Source organism: Podarcis cretensis (assembly GCF_951804945.1).
Source record: "Podarcis cretensis genome assembly, chromosome: 2".
In the NCBI taxonomy this organism is placed as follows: domain Eukaryota; kingdom Metazoa; phylum Chordata; class Lepidosauria; order Squamata; family Lacertidae; genus Podarcis; species Podarcis cretensis.
The window spans coordinates 6,919,987-6,944,554 of record NC_137171.1 but is presented as its reverse complement, the minus strand read 5'-3'; the positions used below and the strand labels follow the sequence as shown (position 1 = coordinate 6,944,554).

The 24,568-nt window shown below is 44.4% G+C and overlaps 1 protein-coding gene across 1 annotated transcript; it reads right to left on the bottom strand.

Annotated features, from left to right (window-relative positions):
• Positions 1-1,059: 1,059 nt before the first annotated feature.
• On the bottom strand, positions 1,060-24,568 carry LOC307210658 (keratin, type II cytoskeletal 6A-like). The gene is made up of 9 exons (XM_079966724.1): positions 23,896-24,568; positions 21,181-21,395; positions 18,972-19,032; positions 17,355-17,450; positions 14,916-15,080; positions 12,699-12,824; positions 10,289-10,509; positions 4,951-4,985; positions 1,060-3,153 (listed from the first exon to the last, which is right to left on the bottom strand). Exons 1-9 carry the CDS (start codon positions 24,448-24,450, stop codon positions 2,846-2,848), a joined length of 1,782 nt encoding a protein of 593 aa, XP_079822850.1. The 5' UTR covers positions 24,451-24,568; the 3' UTR covers positions 1,060-2,845.

Below are 24,568 nucleotides of genomic sequence, written 5' to 3'. Positions count from 1 at the left end.
CTGGACTGCACCATAATGGTCCCATGGACTGCAAGAAGATCAAACGTATCCATTCTGAAGGAAATCAGCCCTGAGTGCTCACTGGAAGGACAGATCCTGAAGCTGAGGCTCCAATACTTTGGCCACCTCATGAGAAGAGAAGACTCCCTGGAAAAGACCCTGATGTTGGCAAAGATGGAGGGCACAAGGAGAAGGGGGTGGCAGAGGATGAGATGGTTGGATGGTGTTCTCGAAGCTACCAGCATGAGTTTGACCAAACTGCGGGAGGCAGTGGAGGACAGAAGTGCCTGGCGTGCTCTGGTCCAGGGGGTCACGAAGAGTGCTCTGGTCCAGGGGGACACAACTAAATGACTAAACAACAACATGCTAACACTGCAAATGACAGCAACATAAATTGTATTGTCAGCCTGGCCATCATTTGATGTCCTCCACAATAAGTATTTCAATCTTTTCCATACTTCTTTGGGAGTGAGGCCCCTTGGGCTCAATGAGTCTTACATCGGAACAACCCTAATTGGAATCAAGGTGTAACTCTGTGTCCTATTCTTAGTTGGCATTGCCAAATACAATCTCAGTGTAAATTCCTTCTTAATATGTGCCCATAGATATAGGGCAGTAGTAATCTTTCCATGCTTCATCAGACTATACTGGAGTTGAGCTTTCTTTTGTCATGTGGCCCATGGCACTAGGGATGCTGCGACTGATCTAATAAACTTCAGTAGGTGATTTGAGTTTTAGCCGTTTTCAGCTGGGATGACTTAACTGAATTCTGAAACTCTGACTGTGTGTGCATCATACATTTAAAGCACATCCACAGACACACATCCACACACAAAACCACATTTCCTGCCACCCTCGTTTACAGGAGCTCAGTTCACTCCTGTATTTCTGTGTGGTAGTATGTTCTGGTCTCACCAGAGACCCAGCAGGCTCCCTATACTAGACTCTTCCTTGCCCAGATTGTATGTGATCCAGGCAATTCTGCAGGGCTGCATAGTATCCTTCCATTATACTATAAATTTTTATTTTTTTTTAAGAAAAACACTTGCAGGAAAGAAATATTACAATGCAGTTTATTGGCAATAAAGATCATGCAGAAAAATGAACAGTGAGAAAAGGACAGGCCTCTGCAATTTTATTTACAATAAGCACTAGCAGACAGAAACCAATCAAGGTGAATGTGCTTGCTAAGTTATGGATTCCTTAAAATTTTCAACAGTGTGTCAATTCTATTCAAACTTGTAAAATTCATCACTTTGCAAAACAACCCAACCAAGGCAAATATGTGCTCCACTTAGGAGCTGCAAGTGGTATGTGACCTAAAGACCACTACACTGGAATGAATACTGTGAGGTTGATGAAGCCAAACTCTATCATTGTCCTGGGTACTCATGAAAATTAAAAAAAAAAACAAAAAACCAAAACTGATTGATTGGTGCACTTGCTCCTTTTGTTCATTAAACAATTCCCTGTTTTGACTGTGCCTGTGGCACGTGGTGTCAGAAGTGGTTTGCAATCATTCAAAATAAATGAACAGTGCAATCCGCAATATGTCTACTCTGTAGTAAAGACCCCTGAGTTCAAGGGGACTTACACTCAGGCAAGTGGGTACAGGATTCATAAGAGTACAAGAGTACAGTAAGTCCTACTGAACATAATGGGGCTTAGTTCTGAGTAGATGTGCATCAGATTGCACTGACGGGGATATCAGATGCCTTTTATAGCAAAATTATTTTAATATATTAAATGGTACTTGATATTCCCAGTGTCACCTTGGCTGGAGGATTATATACATTGTATGCCACACTTCTCAATGCTCCAAGAGATCAGTCCACAAATCTGCAAATGGAGCAATGGAATTTCATAGGGAAAAACACAGACATTAATTCTAAAACCCTGTGTGTAACTGTACATTCAGTTGCTGCCTAAAGTTTAGAACAAAGTCATTAGAAGTAGAGATTTATTTTAAATGTGTCTTTTGAAGTGAAGCTATGATCTAAAATAAATGTCATTCTTTGACATACTCAAGTTTTCTAGGGTGTTGTTTTGTTTTGTTTTTAAGCAGTACAATCCAGCCAAAGATTAAGCATTTTATCAGCCACTTTCATTTCAGTGGGCAAAGTTGAATTACATCCTTAATTCTCTCACTGAAATCAGCAGGGCATTAAAGTGCTTTATTTATTTTTTTGCAGTTGGAGCATGCCCCCAAATGATTGCAATATTACAATGGGATCCAAGTGTTATATTATTTGCCTTCAATGGAGAAAAAAAATAATACCCAAAATTTGAAGTAAATTTCCTGCTGGTTTTGTCGGACTTTTTGAAAGATTTCAAACTGTCATGCCAGTTCCGTCCCCGCTCCCTCCCAAACAACTGGAACAGAGACAGCAGCTGATGCAATTTAATATGGGTGCCTCGATTCATTCACGCTGCAAGTGGTTCTGAATTCTTGCACTGCAGCCAATGTTAACCGTGTCAGAGAGAAGCGGGAAAACAGGGACTGAATGGAAAAGATAAACAAAGTGGGAGTTGCACTGCTCTCTGGTCAAGTTTGCTCTCATTTATTCCAATGAGGTCTAGATGTTTGTGCAGCCACAATGATGATGTTAATTGGGGAATATAGCCTTAAACAACAGAATCTATAGGCTAGTAGGGGGCACTGTGGAAAGGCATTCTTCATGAATATCCACTGCATTTCTGTGTGTGATCATTTGGGGGACCATTTCTCCCATCACTGAGTCAAGGACAACTAGCTTGGAGGCTGGGTGTTGCTGCAGGCAGTTAGAACAGATATGAACATTTTCTAGAAGTGGCTGCACTTGTGTGAGCGTGGTTGTTTTCCTTTTTATCTGACTACTTTCTTGCTTGATGATGAGCTGTATCTCACACTCGAGGAGCCCCCTCCCCCTCCTGAACTCAGCCCCCCACCAAAGCCAGAGCTGTAACTGCTCCCTCCTGCAGTGACCGCACTGCTCATGCCATAACCGCCGCCACTGCCACCACCCATTCCGAGATTAAGGCTGCCGCTGCCGCTGCCACCTCCTCCTCCTCCACCACCTCCCAGGGAAAATCCTCCGCTGCTCACTCGGCCGCCGCCACCGCCGCCAAGGCCGTAACTGCTTCCGCCCATGGTAGAAGAGCTGCTGATCACCGCTGGGGAGAAAAAAAGGCATTTTACTGAAAGATGCTCCAGAGAAATTCTCCAAGTGAATGCCAGGGCATGCAAAACACTGCAAAGCTCACTGGGTAACCTTGGGCCCATCGCTGCCTCGCAGCCTAGCCTAACCCACAGGGTGGCTATGAGAATAAAATGGGTCAAGGGAGAAGCAAGTAAACCACCTTGAGCTTTTTGGAGGGAAGATGGGGTATAAATGCAATAAAACAAATATAATATATAAATTTGTTTCAGGACTGAGCACTGCTGAATCAGACCGAAGATCTGTCCAATTCAGCACCCCATTGAGAGGCCAAACCAACTTGTTTCCTGCCTCTGATATAATGCTTATTTCCCTGCCTCTGATACATTACTTATCTTAAGTTTTAATTATTCTTATTTACATACCCTTCTCAAATTACTATTATTTTTTCACCTGCCTTCTTGTCAACTTGCATTTTTGTTCCCGCCAAAATTTGTGCCCCTTTTTATATTCCTCATTTGGGCAAGGCTTACATTTTCCCAAAAGAATCCTTCTTGCCTTTTATTCTGCTTTTATTCCTTGATTCTGCTTGCTAACCACACAGGCATCCCCTTGGACTTATTTGCACCAGCCGGTATGAGAACACCTACGTCTTTCACCAGATCCCGGGCAGCACTCAGGATTACTTCAAGGCTTGCCTCCTTTCTAGTTAGATTATTCCTAGGGTGGCATCATTTATTGTATCTAGAAATGTGATCTCTCTGTTGTAACCTTAATGCGTTTTGGTCAACCTGTGGGTATTTGCTAACTCATAATTACAACATCTACCGCTGGCTTCTCCTGTGTATATATTTTCATCTAGAGATCACCATCAAACTTTTGGTTTGAGATGTGAGGTGACGCAATAGTACCAATAAACTTTTTAAGTAAGTTTCCATCCAAAGTGATCCTATAGAGAAATATATATGAGTATAAAGTCTGAAAGGGGCTTTGGCAAGGTATGGTATATAAGAAGCATCACTGCCAGTGGTGTACACATAACCACACGTTTTAGTATTTTTAAAACAATACAAAAACCTACAAAATCTCTTTACTACAGTCATCAGAGGGGATGAGTGCAGACACCACAGGCAGGGACCCCTCCTTCAGACTGTATTCGGTTTCTGGAAGAAAACTATTTTATCTTCAGTCAAAGTTGGCCACTTGGAAGCTATGAAATTTTGTTCCCTGGAGGTTCTTGATGGGATACGTGACAAGGCATCTGTTAGAAACCACACTATACATTTAAAACATATTTAACACACATAGCTTCTTCCCCCAAAGAATCCTGGGAACTGTAGCTCACCCCTCATAGAACTAAAAGTTCCCAGCACCTCAACAAAACTGCAGTTCCCAAGGTTCTTTAGAAGAAGCCACATGCTTTAAATGTATGGTATGGATGTGAGATTCATAGCAACATAGGAAGCTGCCTTATAGTAAGTCAGACCACCTAGCTCAGTACATTGACTGGCAGCAGCTCTGTGGGATTTCAGTTTAATTCAGTGGGATTTCAGTTTAATTCAGCTTAATCTGCTATCTGGAGATGCTAAGGATGAAATCTGAGACCTCCTGCACACAAAGCAGATGATCCCCATCTAAGCTTCCCAGTCCCTTCGTTCTTCCCAACTCTATGAAGTTCTCAAAAGAGCCTTCGGAAGTCCTGCACAATTCTTGATTGGGAGAACTTCAGCCCAGGAACTTCAGCCCAGAGGTAAATTCTATGGGAAAGAGTGCGGTATCATGGACATTCACAGTGAAAAGTAGTATAACTTACACATGCTTACAGGGGTGGTGAGTTCTCCAGACATCCTAGTGAGAGAAAAACATTGAAGGCAAGTCAGCCAGTCATTCAAGGATGAAATGCTTTTGAGCAAAATGATTAAGGTGTGTCACAGTACAATCCTATGAAACAGTGCCCAGGCAAAATAAATATGTCTGCTAAGTCATAAGGTCCGTATAATAAAAGCTATGGTTTTCCCAGTAGTGATGTATGGAAGTGAGAGCTGGACCATAAAGAAGGCTGAAGAATTGATGCTTTTGAATTATGGTGCTGGAGGAGACTCTTGAGAGTCCCATGGACTGCAAGAAGATCAAAGCTATCCATTCTTAAGGAAATCAGCCCTGAGTGCTCACTGGAAGGACAGATCCTGAAGCTGAGGCTCCAATACTTTGGCCACCTCATGAGAAAAGAAGACTCCCTGGAAAAGACCCTGATGTTGGGAAAGATGGAGGGCACAAGGAGAAGAGGACGACAGAGGACGAGATGGTTGGATAGTGTTCTCGAAGCTACCAGCATGAGTTTGACCAAACTGCGGGAGGCAGTGGAAGACAGAAGTGCCTGGCGTGCTCTGGTCCATGGGGTCACGAAGAGTCAGACACGACTAAGCAACTAAACAACAACAAGAAGAAGAAGTCATAAGGACAGTTTCCAGACACAGAGCAAGAAACTCTGCCTGGCACTTTAGTCACTCAGTGGGGAGATCAGACATGGAGGAAGTTAGGGCCCCTGGTATCTTGCATACAAAAAGAGATTTCCTAGTAAATGAAGCTTGCCATCCAAGGACAAGAGAAGCTGCATGCCTCTCCCTGCAAGAAAACCTACTAAAGAGCCCTCCTCTAGATCCCAGTCATGCATTTGCATACCTTAGACCAAGGATGGGGAACTTATTGACCTCCAAATATCATTGACTCCAACTCCCATCATTCCCAGTGAGCATCAGGTATGATGGGAGCTGTAGTCCAGCAACATCTGGAAGGCCCCATTCTATAGCCTGGGGAGGCTCAATGGTTTGTTTACACTACCAGGATTAGTCAGGCAGCATTTCCTGCCCTTGTCCATCACTGGTGTCATGGCAGGCAACATCTTCCACCCTAACCTGGGTTGTTGGTGTAAAATTACATATAGCAGGTTTCCACGTTGCTCTGGCCCAGCAGTCCTAAGGCAGAGATGGGCAACTCACAGCCTTCCAGATGGTACTGGCCATAGGTTTATGATTTGCAAATTCACTTAATGCCCAGCACCTCACCATACATACTGTGAGTGGAGAGAGAGACCTTTCCACTCAGAATATATTTTAGAGCCACTACAGGAACAGGAGATACTGCTCTCAGGTGAAACTGCACATTGTTCCTTGAGAATTTTCCCCCTTTTAAAAGGAATTCATGTGCCTGACCTTCTGACAAACTATCCCGTCCTCCAATACTTGAGGAAGTGACCGTGAGATTGCCCTTTTCCTCAACCAAATGGCTGTTCTGACATGTTGACTAAATGGGAGAAAGGGACACAGGTTTGGTTTGAGCTTGTGGGAGGCCTCACAGGGCCGGCCCAACCATTGGCCAGGATGATGCAACCACAATAGGGTGTGTCATTTTAGGGGGTGAAACATAATTTTGCAATGTTTTTTGGTGAGCAGTCTTTAAAATACAGTGGTACCTCCGGTTACAAACTTAATTCGTTCCAGAGGTCCGTTCTAAAGCCAAAACCGTTCTTAACATGAGGTGCGCTTTCGCTAATGGCACCTCCCGCTGCCGCCGTGCCACTGGTGTGCAACTTCCACTTGCATCCCGGGGCAAAGTTCACAACTAGGGGCATATACTTCCGGGTTAGTGAAGCTCGTTACCCGAAGCATTCATAAGGAGGATGAGGAGGATGGTATGTAACCCGAGGTTCCACTGTATGTTTTTGGGTGTGAAGAATTCAAATCCGCTATTATTTTTGTGTTTGGACAACATTTAGCTTTGTAAGTCTACACTTGATGAAAAAGCTTTCAGAAAACCAAAGAATTTTAATTTTACCTTCTGAAAATGTCAGGGAATAGAAATAATAAGAATAAATAGCAAGAATATAATATAATTAATATTACGTATTGTGTATTATGTATTCTATAATATTATATAATGCAAGTATCTGACGACCATTTTTAATTTTTCCTATGCAATTTTACATACTTTTAATTTTACCAAGTAAAACTAAATTATATTAATTTAACCTGAATGTTTTTTGAATTTCCAAGTCATGTCACAACTTTGTAGCACCCCTCATAACTGGAATTTGAAAAATTCAACATGCTCTCCCAGCAAATACTGGGAGGTAGGGATTGTTGCCACACAGACTGCTCTACTCCTAATAAACTAAGTTGTCAGGTGTAGTAGAGGCTAGCCAGCACTGAAATACAATTCAACTGTCGGTCCAATTAGTTTCTGTACATCAAATTAGGGAAGGGAGTCAGTGTCTTGTCTATCATCTCAGGAAACAAAAGGCCTTGGACCCGCCCCCTGGAGGCGTATGAAGGGGAGTGGCTTGTGAAGAAATGGGGACTCTGATTTGGTAAGCAGAGGGGCAGTTCACACCATTTTGTTTCCCCAGTTGCTGCGGTCCTAAGCCGTTTCATTATCCCTGCCTCTGGCGATTCTGCAATCACAGCCTCAGAGTGAAAGACTGACAGTGGTTTCTGGGGTTGTTTGCCAGCTTCAGGCTTAACCATTTCTCACAATCCTGGGGTGGAGGACACACCAGTCGAACTAGTGGAACCAGTGCTCTGCCTCTGAGATAGTCTACATTACATGGTTGCTGTCATTGTGCGGTTTAGCTAGATCTCAATGGGAAACATTTTGCCACTGGCTGGGGCTATGGTGCAAGTCCATGCAATCACCCCTGACACTGCCATGCACACTCCCTCTCCCTTCCCCAGTTGCAAAACCTGCCCCCAGGGGCCAATTAATAACCCAAGCAACTTCAGCCATGGAGCAATCACCAAAGAGCTCCCTCAAGTGGTGAGGCTGCTTATATGTGGGAACACTTTGACCAGAAATGAATGGCTGGTCCTTTTACTCATTGAGACTTATCAAACCAGCAGCAGGAGTCGTACTTGGAATCTGTTTTGAATGCCAGACGTCAGCCTTAGGCACATAATAATAATAATAAAGTTGCAGGTTCCTCTAAGCATGCACAGAGTACCTGTTTTTCACCATTGCATAACTGTCAGTAGGCCTTTCATACCCAAGATAGGGGCTAAGAGACCCTTTTATGAATAGAGATTCCTTTTATGAATAGTCTCTAAGTAGCATTATGTTTTTTAAAAAAATGCATTAGATACACATCTACTAATAAACAAACACAGACTTACTTATATGCATGTAAAACATTTGTGGATATATTATGCATTTGCATTTTTAAAATCCACCCAATGTTATAAGCTGCTTCAGCTAATATGAATGCAAATAAAATGCATGTGGAAACACAAAATTCTATGACATATGCATGCAATGTTACTTATGATGTGCAACAGCAGGCAATACTTCCTAAGTATGCACATAGATATTGGCTAAGAGATCCATTAAATACGAGACATTTTACATGATTGGATAAATGCCATGCAAATGTATCTGTGTTTCAATGCCCACATGAATAAATGTAATAAAAAGCAGGAATAATGGGTGCCACCACCTGAATGATTCTCTTGCAAAATCCCAAACTGGGCGAATCATGCCATGTTCTATGTTTATAAACTGGCTGATGCCTATCATTTGAAACCCCCTTCTAACTACAGTGGTACCTCGGGTTACATACACTTCAGGTTACATACGCTTCAGGTTACAGACTCCGCTAACCCCGAAATGGTGCTTCAGGTTAAGAACTTTGCTTCAGGTTGAGAACAGAAATTGTGCCCTGGCGGCACGGCAACATGGGAGGCCCCATTAGCTAAAGTGGTGCTTCAGGTTAAGAACAGTTTCAGGTTAAGTATAGACCTCCGGAACGAATTACGTACTTAACCCGAGGTACCACTGTATTTTCTGAGCTACCATGATGGCATAGCATGTCCATGAGTATTCTGCATGGTATGGTGGAATGTGGGGAAAAGGATCAGTCTAGGCCAAGATATTTCACTTCCCACACAGAAATGTGTGCTATCCATTAGGCCACAAAATATCTCACGTAGGTTTTAGGTACAGGAGTAGGGTGACCAGATTCAAATACCGAGTTCTTGCATTTGTTTCGTACAGAATCCTGTACAACCTTTGTTGTACAGAAGAGAAAACTTTTGAATGAGATAACCTCTAACATAACCTCTAACATAACCTCTCCTACACAACCATTAAAAATATAGAAATTAACTTTGTGTGTGTGGAAGGGTGTGTGTGTGTGTGTGTGTGTGTGCATCTGTGTATCTGGTTCCCCTGGGAGGGAGTACAGTGGTACCTCAGGTTAAGAACTTAATTCATTCTGGAAGTCCATTCCTTAACCTGAAACTGTTCTTAACCTGAGGTACCATCTTTAGCTAATGGGGCCTCCCGCTGCCGGACAGTGATACCTCGGGTTACAAACGCTTCAGGTTACAAACGTTTCAGGTTACAGACTCTGCTAACCCAGAAGTAGTACCTCGGGTTAAGAACTTTGCTTCAGGATGAGAACAGAAATAGCATGGCGGCGGCAGCGGGAGGCCCCAATAGCTAAAGTGGTACCTCAGGTTAAGAACAGTTTCAGGTTAAGAACGGACCTCCGGAACAAATTAAGTTCTTAACCAGAGGTACCACTGTATATATTGCTGGTAGGAAGGGGAGTGGAAGGTGAGAGAGGACAGGTAGGGGCAGGAAGCAAAAGTGAGGGAGAGCAGGCATCTAAGGAGCAGAGAATCCTGGGGCAGCATTGCTGAAGGGAGAGAGCATGCTAAGTGAGTTGGACTTGTGAATAATGGTTGGAGGAAACAAAGATCTGAGGGGAAGCGGGATAGAGGAAACATCAGCTCAATGGGAGGAGGAGCCAAAGAGAAAGGAGGCAGGCCCAAGTATGGTCTTCGTAACCCACGATCAAAGAATGGGCAAGCAGGAGAAACTGGGAGGCTAAGATCAGAGACTTAAGGCAACACTGAAGGGCAAAGAGTACGTAGGCAGCATTTCACACCCTGGTGTGAACAAACTAACCAGGCATATATTTGCTGAAGGTATCTGATAGTTATACAAAGCCAAATGTATAGTTTTAGGGTATTAAAATATGTGTAGTTTTGCATATGGACACTCACGCCCCAAGTATGCAGGCATTAGCCATGTTGTGTCAAACGAAAGTACGCTACAGCACCTGGTATGAAATAAAACCATCGCAAGATGGCACCCACCTGCATTCCTCTCCTTCCAGCAGAGTTCTATATGTAGCAATCTCCATATCCAGGGATAATTTGACATTCATGAGCTCCTGGTAATCCCGCAGTAGGCGCGCCAGCTCATCCTTGGCACTTTGTAGGGCATGCTGAAGATCAGTGAGTTTCACTCTGGCATCTTTCAGGGCCATTTCCCCTCGCTGTTCAGCATCAGCAATAGATGCCTGGAGCTGAGCAATCTGCAGCAGGTATCAGGAAAGTCAAATAGTCAGTAGCTTCCTGCTTCCTAAAGTGCTTATTTTACATACAGCATAATATGTAATATTGCCTTGTCAGCGTTACGTGTAGATAGTTCAAGAGCCCACTGGCCACAAATCAGCTCTTTCCATACATCTGCTGCAGAAGAAGCGCAGAGACACCTAACCCTGTTTTCATGAAATGATAGCAGTTTTCCTCGTGAACACACAGTCATACCTTGGTTCCCATTTCGGTGTCAGAATGGAAAGGATCAGCTGGAGGCATGGTAATTTTCTCAAGAGGTCAGTCTAAATATTCCAGATGATAGTCTGGATTGCTGGCTAGATAAACATCAAACTGAAAGGCAATCAATTTAAAGTGTAGCTCATAGAATCCTCTGTGAATTTTGATTATTTTCTGTCTCTCCCTATAATTAAGGCTATCTATGGTATGTATGGGACGCAGGTGGCGCTGTGGGTTAAAGCCTCAGCGCCTAGGACTTGCCGATCGAAAGGTCGGCGGTTGGAATCCCTGCGGTGGGGTGCGCTCCCGCTGCTCGGTCCCAGCGCCTGCCAACCTAGCAGCTCAAAAGCACCTCCAGGTGCAAGTAGATAAATAGGGACCGCTTACCAGCGGGAAGGTAAACGGCGTTTCCGTGTGCGGCTCTGGCTCTGGCCAGAGCAGCGATGTCACGCTGGCCACGTGACCCGGAAGTGTCTCCGGACAGCGCTGGCCCCTGGCCTCTTAAGTGAGATGGGCGCACAACCCCAGAGTCTGTCAAGACTGGCCCGTACGGGCAGGGGTACCTTTACCTTTACCTTTATGGTATGTATAGGGACACGGGTGGCGCTGAGGTCTAAGCCACTGAGCCTAGGGCTTGCCAATAGGAAGGTCGGCAGTTCGAATCCCCGTGACAGGGTGAGCTCCCGTTGCTCATTCCCTGCTCCTGGCCACCTAGCAGTTCAAAAGCGCGTCAGAGTGCAAGTAGATAAATAGGGACCGCTCCAGCGGGAAGGTAAACGGCGTTTCTGTGCACTGCTCTGGTTTACCAGAAGCGGCTTAGTCATGCTGGCCACATGACCCTGAAGCTGTACGCCAGCTCCCTCAGTGAGTAAAGTGAGATGAACACCGCAACCCCAGAGTCGTCTGCGACTGGACCTAACAGTCAGGGGTCCCTTTACCTTTACCTATTGTATGTATATATGTATTTATTTACACAATCCTGCTCCAAGGAACTCATATGGGCTGCCCAATACAATTCCTAGGCAGTTTCCCAACCAGGTAACTTACAGGGCCAAACCTATTCTTTTCAGGAGTAGTTTGGAATTATACACCAAGGTCTAACTTAAAATATCTTAAGTTAGCATGGATTTGATGTGTCAAATACCAATACATTATTTTAGTATCACGGTGCATGAACAGACGTCCCCCAGTGGACTGAGAGATCCATGTCTGGCTCTATAAAAACCTTTGGTTAAATGCAAGTCTAAAGTAAAAGTAGGCACAAATTGAGTCAGGGTTGCAAGATTTGTTACCTTAAACTATTTCCCATTACAGCCCCAAAGCCACTATCAGCCATGAAAGTGAATCTATAACAGTTCCTGTCTTTTTTCCTCTTCTGCTGCTATTTCAATCAAGGGGCTCAGGAGGAAAAGCAGAAGTGGCAGCAGGACAGAAATAAATTTCACCGTGTCCACTGAGATTTTCTCAGCTTTCCCCAGTTTATAGCTGAGCACCAAACAGCAGCCACAAATATGAGGCCTGATGACACTTTTGAGAAGGGTTCTAGCTCCTGTTTTAGTAAGTTGATAGTGTGAGAGAGATCTGGGATGGAAGAATGGTGGGTGGTGGGCAACTGTGAGGAACTGCTGTCTGTGGCTGCTTCCAGGTGGGTGTTTATTGTGGGATCAGCACTATTCATGCACACAGGTGTTTTTGCAGCACCCACCCCATGTCGCTGACATCAAAATGCTAGCCCATATTCCCCCACCATGTGCATCACCAAGATGCCAGAGATTGAACCTGCAACCTTGTCCATGTGTTCTGCCATTGAACAAAGTCTCCACCCAGCCTGAACTTGCAAGAAAGTACAAATTGAATAAATAATAAAAAGAAGAAGAAAAGAAGGAGGGGGGGTTGAAATACACACATGCCATAGATTCAGTCGTTGCTATATTAAAATGGTCCCCACCTGTTTCTTAATGTTATCAATTTCTGATCTCAGTCTGTGGATGACTCGATTCAGCTCTGCAATCTCGTTCTTGGTACTCTTCAGGTCATCACCGTGACCAGCTGCTGTACTCTGAAGTTCCTGAAACTGCAATGCAGAAACACATTCTTTGGTAACTGAGCTACTTTAAGCAGTGCCAGTTCTAGGATTTAGGAAAGGGGAGCTTGGTTAGGCTCTGGAACTCCCTCTTCAGAGAAGAGAGACTGGCTCCTTCCTTGTTGTCCTTCTGGTTTCAATAGGCTTTTGAGAATGGACTGCTTTTAATGAAAGTGCTGGTGCCGTGCTGTTTTTATTATAAGTGGTTTGATAGCTTCCTTGGTAGAAAATGCTTGAATTTTTTAATATATCTATATAGTATATAGTATATAGTATATAGTATATAGTATATAGTATATAGTATATAGTATATAGTATATAGTATATACTATATACTATATACTATATACTATATACTATATACTATATACTATATACTATATACTATAAACTATATAAAGGGACGCAGGTGGTGCTGTGGATTAAACCACAGAGCCAGGACTTGCCGATCAGAAGGTCAGCAGTTCGAATCCCCACGATGGGGTGAGCTCCCATTGCTCGGTCCCAGCTCCTGCCAACCTAGCAGTTCAAAAGCACATCAAAGTGCAAGTAGATAAATAGGTACCGCTCTGGCGGGAAGGTAAACGGTGTTTCCGTGCGCTGCTCTGGTTCGCCAGAAGCGGCTTAGTCCTGCTGGCCACATGGCTGAACACCGGCTCCCTCGGCCAATAAAGCAAGATGAGTACTGCAACTCCAGTCATCCGCAACTGGACCTAATGATCAGGGGTACCTTTACCTTTATATACTATATACAATATACTATATACTATATACTATATACTATATACTATATACTATATACTATATACTATATACTATATACTATATACTATATACTATATACTATATACTATATACTATATACTATATGGTTGGACAGTGTTCTCAAAGCTACCAGCATGAGTTTGACCAAACTGCAGGAGGCAGTGGAAGACAGGAGTGCCTGGCGTGCTCTGGTCCATGAGGTTACGAAGAGTCGGACACGACTAAACAACTAAACAACAACCACAATAATAGTCTAGGCAACCTGAGTAATAGGCTTGCCACCCAGAAGATTCTTCTTGCACTGCCTCTTTGAATCCTTCCACACTTTTTAAAGAAGGGTGTATTCTGCAACATGTCACTGAGTCAACAATAGTGCATTAGTGTTGGCTCTATACTGCATTTTCTGCACATCCTTCTGTGATGCTTACCTGATGGTTCTACGTTATTGCATTTGGGGGGGCAGGACAAAGAGGAGCCCCAAATATTTGTGGCACAAAAAGTTACAGGGCTTCCACAGGAAGCCATGGGACATGCAACAGTTGAAATCGAAGCAGTATGTTCACCCCCAAACTTTTTCCAGACACAAATGTCATCGAAAGTGGGATTGCAGATATAATCACCTTCATGCCGCCATGAGCAAAAAATAATCATGAATGCACAATAAAGAAATATGTCTAGGGTCCTATGAGCTTCTGGGATGCTCCCATATCAAGTAAGAATGGCAGTGCTATTGGTTGTAGTAGGTCTTTTGCTGATAGGCTTTCCACCAGTGGTTGATTTTACTCTCTTCGAGATCCAACTAGAATTTTGAAAGTAATTGGAATAAATATTGGATCTATATTGGAACTAAATTTCAGATGACACTGGCGGGGTTGAAATAACTCTAACAGTAAGGGGTTACTATGTAAAAGAGATAAAATACGTGATCATAGAATTTATCTGATACTTACCAAAGGAGTGGAGGGAAGTCCAAGGCTTGGCAGAGCCTAAAACAACTGTGTATTATACTTATGATTTGTGGAGTGGATATAATATGTGTAAGTTATGTAATGGCTTTTGTATATGTTTATATGCATATATGTGTAATATTAATAAAAATTTATCGTAAAAAAGAAAGAAAGTAGGAATTGAGATCCAATTTGGCAAATATTCCCATTAAAATGGAACATTTTGGATTTAAAATCTTTTTGGTCTGCAAGTTCAACTTAGTTTTCATTTGCCTCAGGCTTCTCTGTTGACTGAAAAATAGGGCCCAGATATGGACCAGAGGCCTCTTAGTCACTGAGCGCCAGAGATAAAAGCTGCAGAAGGTCTCACCTTGCTTTGATACCAAGCTTCTGCTTCGGCCCGGCTCCTGTTAGCAATGTCTTCATACTGTGCTTTCACCTCAGCAATGATGCTGTTGAGGTCTAGATCTCGGTTGTTGTCCATCTGTAGGATCACACTGGTGTCGCTGATCTGTCCGTGGATCTGAGCGAGTTCCTGCATGAAAACATAAGTTCTTAGTATCCCAGTGAGAGCTGGACCATAAAGAAGGCTGATTGCCAAAGAATTAATACTTTTGAATTATGGTGTTGGAGGAGACTATTGAGAGTCCCATGGACTGCAAGAAGATCAAACCTATCCATTCTGAAGGAAATCAGCCCTGAGTGCTCACTGGAAGGACAGATCCTGAAGCTGAGGCTCCAATACTTTGGCCACCTCATGAGAAGAGAAGACTCCCTGGAAAAGACCCTGATGTTGGGAAAGATTGAGGGCACAAGGAGACGGGGACGACAGAGGATGAGATGGTTGGACAGTGTTGTCGAAGCTACGAACATGAGTTTGACCAAACTGCGGGAGGCAGTGGAAGACAGGAGTGCCTGGCTGCTCTGGTCCATGGGGTCATGAAGAGTCAGATATGACTAAACGACTAAACAACAACAGCAACCAGCTCAAAACACAGACCAGGCCTCCACTATGTGATTCATCACCCATCCTGCTGTCAAACATCTCTGCCAATGGATGGCAGTGGTGTGGAGATAAACCACACAGGCGGGGTTGGAGGACCACACATGTTGGCCCAGGCCATATGGCTTGCTACTAGAGATATTGTAGAATTATACAACAGAATTATACAAGAGACTTAGCAGAGTTCAGCATCATGTGGCACATTCTGCAAAGACCTCTGCCATTTCAGACTCACTGTTCCTGCTATGCCTGGTCATGAGTCTCACACCAGCATGGGTCAGTGACATGACTGACCAGTGCCAGCTGCAGGAGGTCTTTGCGCATTCATGGCAAAACCTGCCATATGTTTGTTTGTGAGCCCAGTATGGCAAGCCTCAAATCTGAAATGGAATCGAGGAGTTTAGCTGCTCTCAAATAGCAGGAGGAACATCCCTCGCCAAAAACATAATGATTCTGAAATGATTTCTTTAGGGTTGCCATATTTCAAAAAAGGGAAATCCGGACACCAAAGTTTTTGAGCTTTTTTGAAAGAAATTTGCCAAATTCTACACTTCTGACATGGGTTGCCATACCTATGGATTTTCCTGGACATTACAGCGATTTTGGCACAGACACTTTTTTCGGCGGCCAAATCCCGGCTATGTCTGGGAAATTCTGGATATATGGCATCCTTAATTTCTTACCACTCTAGCATGTGGAACAGCCACTAGTTTCAGGCATACTGGGTGTGGCAGCCATATTATAAAATGTGACTCACAGTGAAATTCTATGCACACCTACCTACCTACCTGGGAGTAAGTACCACTTACTTACTTAGAAATAAACTTGCATAGAATTTCCCTCTCATACATTCTTCACTCTGTGGCTAGATTCTAAATAACTTTTTTGTCCTTCATTTAAAGTAAAGCTCTAAAACAGAGATGAGGAATCTGTGGCACCTCCAGAAGTGGATGGACTCCAGCTCCCATCAGCCCTAGCCAATGGGCAGGGAGGATGGGAGTTGTAGTCCAGCAGCATCTGGAGAAACACAGGATCCCCATCCAGTTCTATAAAGAACCATCTGATCCACAGCAGAGTTTATGTTGTGACATGCAAAGGGCACTCCTGTGCATTCATGTTTCCCTATCAGATCCTTTCCTTTGAATGTATAGGGCTTTCCCCATCACATAAAATAACTGGGTTATTTTATTTTATTTTTATTTATATACTGCCCTATACCCAGAGGTCTCAAAGAGCAAAATAAAAATATATAATCAAAATAAAAACAACAACCCAATAACCCCCTCCTGCCCCAAAAAAACCCAGGTTATGTCTAATGCATGTCAGATTTTGTCCCCTTGTAAGGCGTTGCCTGATAGGAGCAACTGGTTTTGTTTTCATTTTGCTTCCTTTGCTGTCCTTCAGTATCCCATTTCTGATTCCTAACACCACTTTGAACTGATGGAGAGATAACCAACTCTAAAACAAATATTTTAGAGCACCGCCAATGCAATATTGAGGGCAGTTCACTCACAACTCCCATGATTCATTCCTAGGTCTGTGCAAAATTCAAAAATGACTGAACAAGGCTCACATTTAGCTCCCCAGCAGACCTATGAAATGTTGTCTTCCAGAATCTGCCAAGGAGCCAGTCACATGTCCCATTTTCAACTTATTCAGCTGAAACATCTTTTACGTGTGCTCTTTCTCACATGAGTCAGCCCACTCCTTTCTGCAAGAAGTAACTTGGCTTCCAGCAGTGAGGGCACAGCCTATAAGATTCCACATTACTCTGATTTCTTTGAATCAAGAAAGTTGAGCACTTACTGCCTCATAGAGGGCTCTCAAGAAGTCGATTTCATCTCTCAGTTTATCACCTTTTGCTTGCAGCTCTATTTTGTGCATAAAGGAACCATCCACATCCTGAAATAAATGCATTGAATTTGTGTTACATGACCAGAGCCAAGCTAGAAGCCATAGACAGCTGTTGGTGCTCAGTCCAGTAACTCTGACTAGCAGCCGACTTGGTAGAGGACTTTCCCGGGGGCATTAGAAAACCTTAAAGATACTTTAAGGGACCTCCTTCAACCAAAGCATGTGTTTTCCATGAAGTTCTGCATAATTTTCCAATATGCGTCTGGAAACTTATAAGCAGGACACAAAGAAAGCGTGTTCTCCTTCATGGAGAGCACGTGTTGCGGTGGGGGCCGCTAGGACACTCCAAAGTTGTGGGGTGGGCTATTTGATCGTTGGCCACTGATGCGATTGGGCTTCCCTTGTTGTTGGGAGGAAGTTAATGTTGCCATTTGTTGATTGACAGCCAGAAATGCTAAAATTCATTGCACAAGGCTAGGATTTCCTCTTTTCACCGGTGCATCGGATTGCCTGTCCCCCCCTCCCTAGAATTAGGGTTGTTCACTTTGACCTTGCTATGCCTGTCATGGGGTCGTCTGCTCTTCGGGCAGGGGCCCGGTAGGAATTTTGTCCATCTGGCTGATTGGCTGGGGCCATTTGGTTTTTGCCTACTGCATGGCAAATCGTCACAACTTGTAAGGTTGCAGTTAGGCATTGGTTTATGGTTTGGTTGGTTGAGGGGCATGGATTGGCTGTGCCTGCCCCTCTAATGCTGCTGCTGCAAGGGATTCCGTTAAAGGAATCAGGGGCTAACTATTGCTTGTCCACCCTGTCGAGGGGGCTTGGGCCACTGCAAGAGCTTCTGGGTGCATTTGGGGAGGGCTGAGGGTAGGTTCCCTGCTCCGTCGCTACCCCCAAATGTATTCCCCTTTTCTGACTTTCACAGGCATGCGGAATGTCAGGCTGTCTCCCATGGTGGGGGCAGATAGTCGCAACCAATGGCTAAGCAACCACTCACATGTTTGTAATTTAATAAAGTTGTGGCCAAAATTATGCCAATAACCTTAAACAAAAAATTTGGTGTGATGTGTGAGTTATTGGGGTGGCCCTGGGGACCTCGACATGCAAGACAATGCTGTTTGTCCCCTAGAAGTGGTGATCTGTATTATGGAGGCTCCTATTAGCCATGCTAAAGCATATGCAGAGCTTCACATATGTTATTTCACTATTTGTCACAATAAATCTGTAAAGAAGGTCAGTACCATTAGCCTTACATTGCAAAGGTTTGAACCAAGGGCCCCCTGACTCAGAGCCAAGCGTCCTACGTATCTACTCAGAAGTAAGACCCATGGAGGTCAATAATGCTTGCTTTGAGGTAAGTGGGTATAGAATTGCAGCCCAATCAGTTGACTACATCTTCCTTTCATTGATTATTGATAATAATGAACCCAGTAGGCAACTATTCAGGAAACAGCCAGCTGAGCTGGAATTTGAAACTCATTTAATCTGGACTCCTCTAAGAGCTGAGACAAAATGCTATTTCCCTATAAGACTCCTACTTATTGCTGCTTTTTTAAAAAAAAAAGTCACCTTCTTGATGCCAACAAACTCATTTTCAGCCGCAGTGCGCTTGTTAATTTCATCTTCATATCTATTAAGAGAAGAAACAGATTTGGATTCTTCTGAGAACAAGGAGAACTGAGAGAGAGGAAGAATAGAAAGAAAATGGTTCCCTCCTTTGATGTGATTCTGGCCCAGATGAGTAGGTTAGTTGCACCCTTACATACTAGTGTTAAATGCATTACACAGAAGTAAATTTCACTGAGAGTTATTAGGAGACACCCCTATTCCCCTCAAAGGGATACAATTCACAGTCCATCCCTCTTCCTGGGAATTGCACCCCGTAAGGGAAGTAAAATGTCTGCTAACAACTCTCTGCAAACTACAGCTCTTTAACAAACTACAATTCCCAGGATTCTAGGGGGTGAAGTTATAACCAGGCATCCCCAAACTCACCCCTCCAGATGTTTGGGACTACAATTCCCAACATCCCTGACCACTGGTCCTGTTAGCTAGGGATGATGGAAGTTGTAGTCCCAAAACATCTGGAGGGCCGAGTTTGGGGTACCTGGTTATGACTGTTTAAAGTGGGATAATGGTGCTTTAAAGGTATAGTGCAGATGGGGCCTAGATTACACTTGTTGGGTTTTGCTGTAGGCATGCAAGCAGCATGCATGCCCATCTGTGTGTGCTGCATATATGTGAGGGAGTGCATACAAAAATATACTTCAAATCAGCCAAATCAGAGGATAATGACTATCCCATCTGTGTGGGGGTCCTAAAAGTCTGTCTCAAGTGCCTTAGTCCCACTTGCCTTTAAAGCAGTTGTGCCCCTAAGTTTCTACAGTGTTTTTCTACCAACACACTTTTAAACAGGCCAAAGAGTCATGAATATATATGACAGAATTTGCTACTGCACGTTTTTATGGCTCTTTTTGTGAGCCAAGCTGCATTTTATGATCCTGTAAATACTTGCTTTAAATGCCCTCATTTCTTTAATATGCAATGAAAACTTCTCCAGCCTAAACCACAAGGTGGAATCCATGCCAAGAAAAGAAGATAGCATTGCTATGAGGCCAGAAAACATCTAGATTGCATCTTCAGCTCATTCCTAGTGCTGGATTGACACATGACAGACCACTGAGCTCATCAGAGACCTGAGATGGCAGTAGGATGGAATTTGCCACTTGAGAGGAGCCTGTTGGATCAGACCAATCGCTGATCTAGTCCAACATCCTTCTCTAACAGTGGCCAACCAGAAGCCTATGGGCTTCTCATGAGGCACTCTCCCCATTTCAGACAGCAGGAACAGAATTCTTAAAAAAAAATAAAAAAATAATGCTCCCAATCCCTACATTAAAAAACAACAGCCTCCTTGCAAGCAGAAAATAAACACTGCATATAGAGCGCCTGATCAGGAGCTCATCAAGTTAGTGGCTAAATATCTCTATTTGGTTTTTTGTCGTCGAAATACACTGCAGACGTCTGATCTCCCTGGAGACCTAGAGATGTGACGATAGACTGCTCTGCCTCCTTTCTTTTAGCAAATGTTTTGTGCCACTGGGGAAGTGGTAATTCTGTGTTGATCTGTTTTGGATGTTTGGATGTGATACCAATAAAAGGTTTGATGATGATGATGATGATGATGATGATGATGATGATGATGATATAGAAAGCCAGGCTATGCTACTTTTCATAATTACATGCTCATTTTCTATTTCCAGGAAGATTTGTTTTGGTTTATATTAAGGGGGGCATTAAAAATGGGATCACACACACACACACACACACACACACACCTGCAGTCTGAAATGGTACTGTCCATGCCACCTTTTCAAGGTGGGTTAAACCACAGAGCCTAGGGCTTGCCAATCAGAAGGTCGGCGGTTCAAATCCCTGCGACGGGGTGAGCTCCCGTTGCTCGGTCCCTGCTCTTGCCAACCTAGCAATTCGAAAGCACGTCAAAGTGCAAGTAGATAAATAGGAACCGCTCTGGCGGGAAGGTAAACGGCGTTTCCGTGCACTGCTCTGGTTCGCCAAAAGCGGCTTAGTCATGCTGGCCACATGACCCGGAAGCTGTACGCCGGCTCCCTCGGCCAATCAAGCGAGATAAGCACCGCAACCCCAGAGTCGGTCACGACTGGACCTAATGGTCAGGGGTCCCTTTCCTTTACTATTCTGCTGCATCAATGAGTATGCTGAGTCTTCTTACCCAAGTAGGCCCTCATGGCTCACTCACCTCTTTCTAAAGTCTTCGACCTGATCCTGCACATTTCTGAGTTCTCCATCCAGCCTCCCACGATCACCAGTCAGGGTATCCAGCTGTCTCCTGAGATTAGCGATGTAAGCCTCGAACATTGGCTCAATGTTGATCTTAGTACCTGTGCTGCTGTGTTGCTGTAGTAGGTCCCATTTGGTCTCTAGAACCTTATTCTGTTGCTCCAGAAACCGTACCTGAAACCCATCAAGAGACCCATGGTATGTAAACTCATATCATCACAACTATAAACTGAGTCAAAAGCATACTGGAACCAGAGCCCAGTCCTTATTACATACTGACCAATGAGGATTAGATGCACTCTTCAACGAATCCCCTTAAATCATCAAAGACCCTGGAGATACACATATTTGAATGAATGCAAAACACCCAGGGAATGACTTAAATTGCTGTGCATACCCTTGAATGTTTCAAGTTTTCAAAGCACTTACAGCACTCCTGTAAGGCAGACCAGTATTATTATTATCAACATTTTGCAGTGGCAACGGAGGCTGGCGATGGAGGCTTGCCTAAATCCACCTCTCTGAGATGAAACTAGAATTGGGAATTTTCTGGCTCACACTCCTGGCCTCTCTGCTGTACCAGGATCTCTCTCAACACATCACAAGTAGGATCCAGGAATCTTGCCTTTGCTTGTGTTGGTGGAATCCTGAGGCCTCCTACATCAAGGATAAGCTTCAACTAATCATCATTGCTACATATAAAGGGAATTCAGTACCCTCCTTTTTGTGAAACATGATTCTAAATCAATGGCAGCCAGCCTTTCCGACAAGAGTCCCATAAATAGAACTGCCAAATGACCAAAAACATGCCTCCTCCCCATTCCTGGACTGGTCTTCTACCTGTGACAGCAGCTTGTTCTTCACCAAAATATGACAGTCTTAAAATGAGCATGCCTTTGCCTCCAGAATCTTCTTGGAGATTCTTTACTTACAAGGAGTCAACCTGTATGCTACTTTCATATCAATCTACCCCCACCTAGTCCTAAAACAGCTGTGCTGTTGAGAGCACTGAGTGACCCAGGTTGCCAGCTGACGGTGGCAAAACAGATGTGCCTTTGCTTGTGCCTTTGAACAGCAGCTTTGCAAGCAAAAATTTAGTTTTGGCAGCATGGGAGGGGGGAGTATTTTCACCAGCTAAAATATCACATAAAGGTTCTGTTAGACACAACTTAAGTGGCTAGTTGAAAGCTGAGAAGGTAGCAATCCTACCAAAAAGTCAAGCCCAATGTATTACATAACATCTTAGTAGTGTAAAAGGTAAAGGTAAAGGTACCCCTGCCCATACGGGCCAGTCTTGACAGACTCTGGGGTTGTGCGCCCATCTCACTTAAGAGGCCAGGGGCCAGCGCTGTCCGGAGACACTTCCGGGTCACGTGGCCAGCGTGACATCGCTGCTCTGGCGAGCCAGAGCCGCACACGGAAACGCCGTTTACCTTCCCGCTGGTAAGCGGTCCCTATTTATCTACTTGCACCCGGAGGTGCTTTCGAACTGCTAGGTTGGCAGGCGCTGGGACCGAGCAGCGGGAGCGCACCCCACCGCAGGGATTCGAACCGCCGACCTTTCGATCGGCAAGCCCTAGGCGCTGAGGCTTTAACCCACAGGGGTGTTTTGCCTCTGATCTACTGAGCAGGAGAACAAGCAGCAGCACAACATGGGAGAGGCAGGCAAGAATGTAGGCTAGCCTTTATAGCATAGCCAGGCTCACAGGCCATTCTGCTTCTCTCCAGGAGTGCCACAAGAAAGCCCTGCTGCTTCTGCCCCTCCCCATGCTACAGGCTGGCAACTCATAATCTAAATCAGGGTTCCCAGTGCAGTGCTCATCATTCTCAGCCAGCATAGCCAATGGATAGGTGGCTGGTGGGAGTTGCAGGCCACAACATGTGGAGCAGGGGTCAGCAAACTTTTTCAGCAGGGGGCCAGTCCACTGTCCCTCAGACCTTGTGGGGGGGGGGACTATATTTTGGAAAGAAAGAAAAAGAGTGAATTCCTATGCCCCACAAATAACCCAGAGGTGCATTTTAAATAAAAGCACACATTCTACTCATGTAAAACACTAGGCAGGCCCCACAAATAACCCAGAGATGCATTTTAAATAAAAACACACATTCTACTCATGTAAAAACACACTGATTCCTGGAGTGTCCAGGGGCCAGATTAAGAAGGTGATGGGGCTGGATCTGGCCCCCGGGCCTTAGTTTGCCTACCCATGATGTGGAGGATACCACATTGACTACCCTGATCTAAATCCATAACATCTATGAACATGAACATAAATGCTCTTGCATATAATGGTGACCCAGGCTCGAAAATGTCTTCTACTAAAAATAAGGCCCACAACCTTAACCTAAGGTTTGTTAATGGGGATGGGGTGTGGCAGCTGCTTTAATAAGGCAAACAGCTGGAGAAGAAGCAGCAGCAGGCAAACCCACACTATGCTTTAATAGTCATTCCCTCTTCCCATGGGACTCTGGGAAATGTAGTCCTGTGAAAGAGATTCGTGACATCTAACAATCTATAATTCCAGACATGGTTTGTGGGAAACCACGGAGGTAGACAGGCTGAAACCTTGGTTGGGAAGAATGATGCCTGCAATCTGCTTTCATCCAGCGTACCCTTGAGCGGCCCATCCCTTTCCTGCAAACTCTACCACAATGTTGCGTTCAATTGACTCACCTTGTCAATGAAGGATGCAAACTTGTTGTTGAGGGATTTGATCTGCTCCCTTTCATGCACACGCACTTTTTGGATCTCGGGGTCAATCTCTAAGTTGAGTGGTGACAGGAGGTTGGAGTTGACGGTCACTTGCTGGATGCCCCCAGGAGGAACTATTAAGCCCATCCTTGGACCACCACCAAAGCCCCCCATTCCTGATGCACCGCCACTAAAGCCTGCAAAGGAACCACCTCCAGCTCCATACCCCCCAACTGAAAATGCTCCACCACCAAACCCACCTGCACCAAACCCACCACCACTACTCATTCCACCACCCCAGAAGCCTCCAATTCCACCTGTACCATGACTAATGGACCTGCTTTTGTTAACTCCTAGGCTGTATAGGCTTCTGCTCCCAAAGCCACCCCCTAGCCCTCCACTGCTTCTCCCAGCCCGGGATAAAGAAACTGAGGTGAAGCTGCCTTTTGTCCCTCCAGGAATGGCAGCAGTCGAAGAACTGTAGCCGCGGGAGACCCTGACCCCACCCCCAGACCTGGAACTGAATTGCCTGTTCATTGTGTCTTATTCAAAGTATAGGGAAGAATATTTAGCAAAGAGTTATTATGGAAAAGAGGTAGAGAGAGGGAGAAAGAGAGAGAAGGACGCCAGACCCCTCTCTGAGGTAGAAATTCTG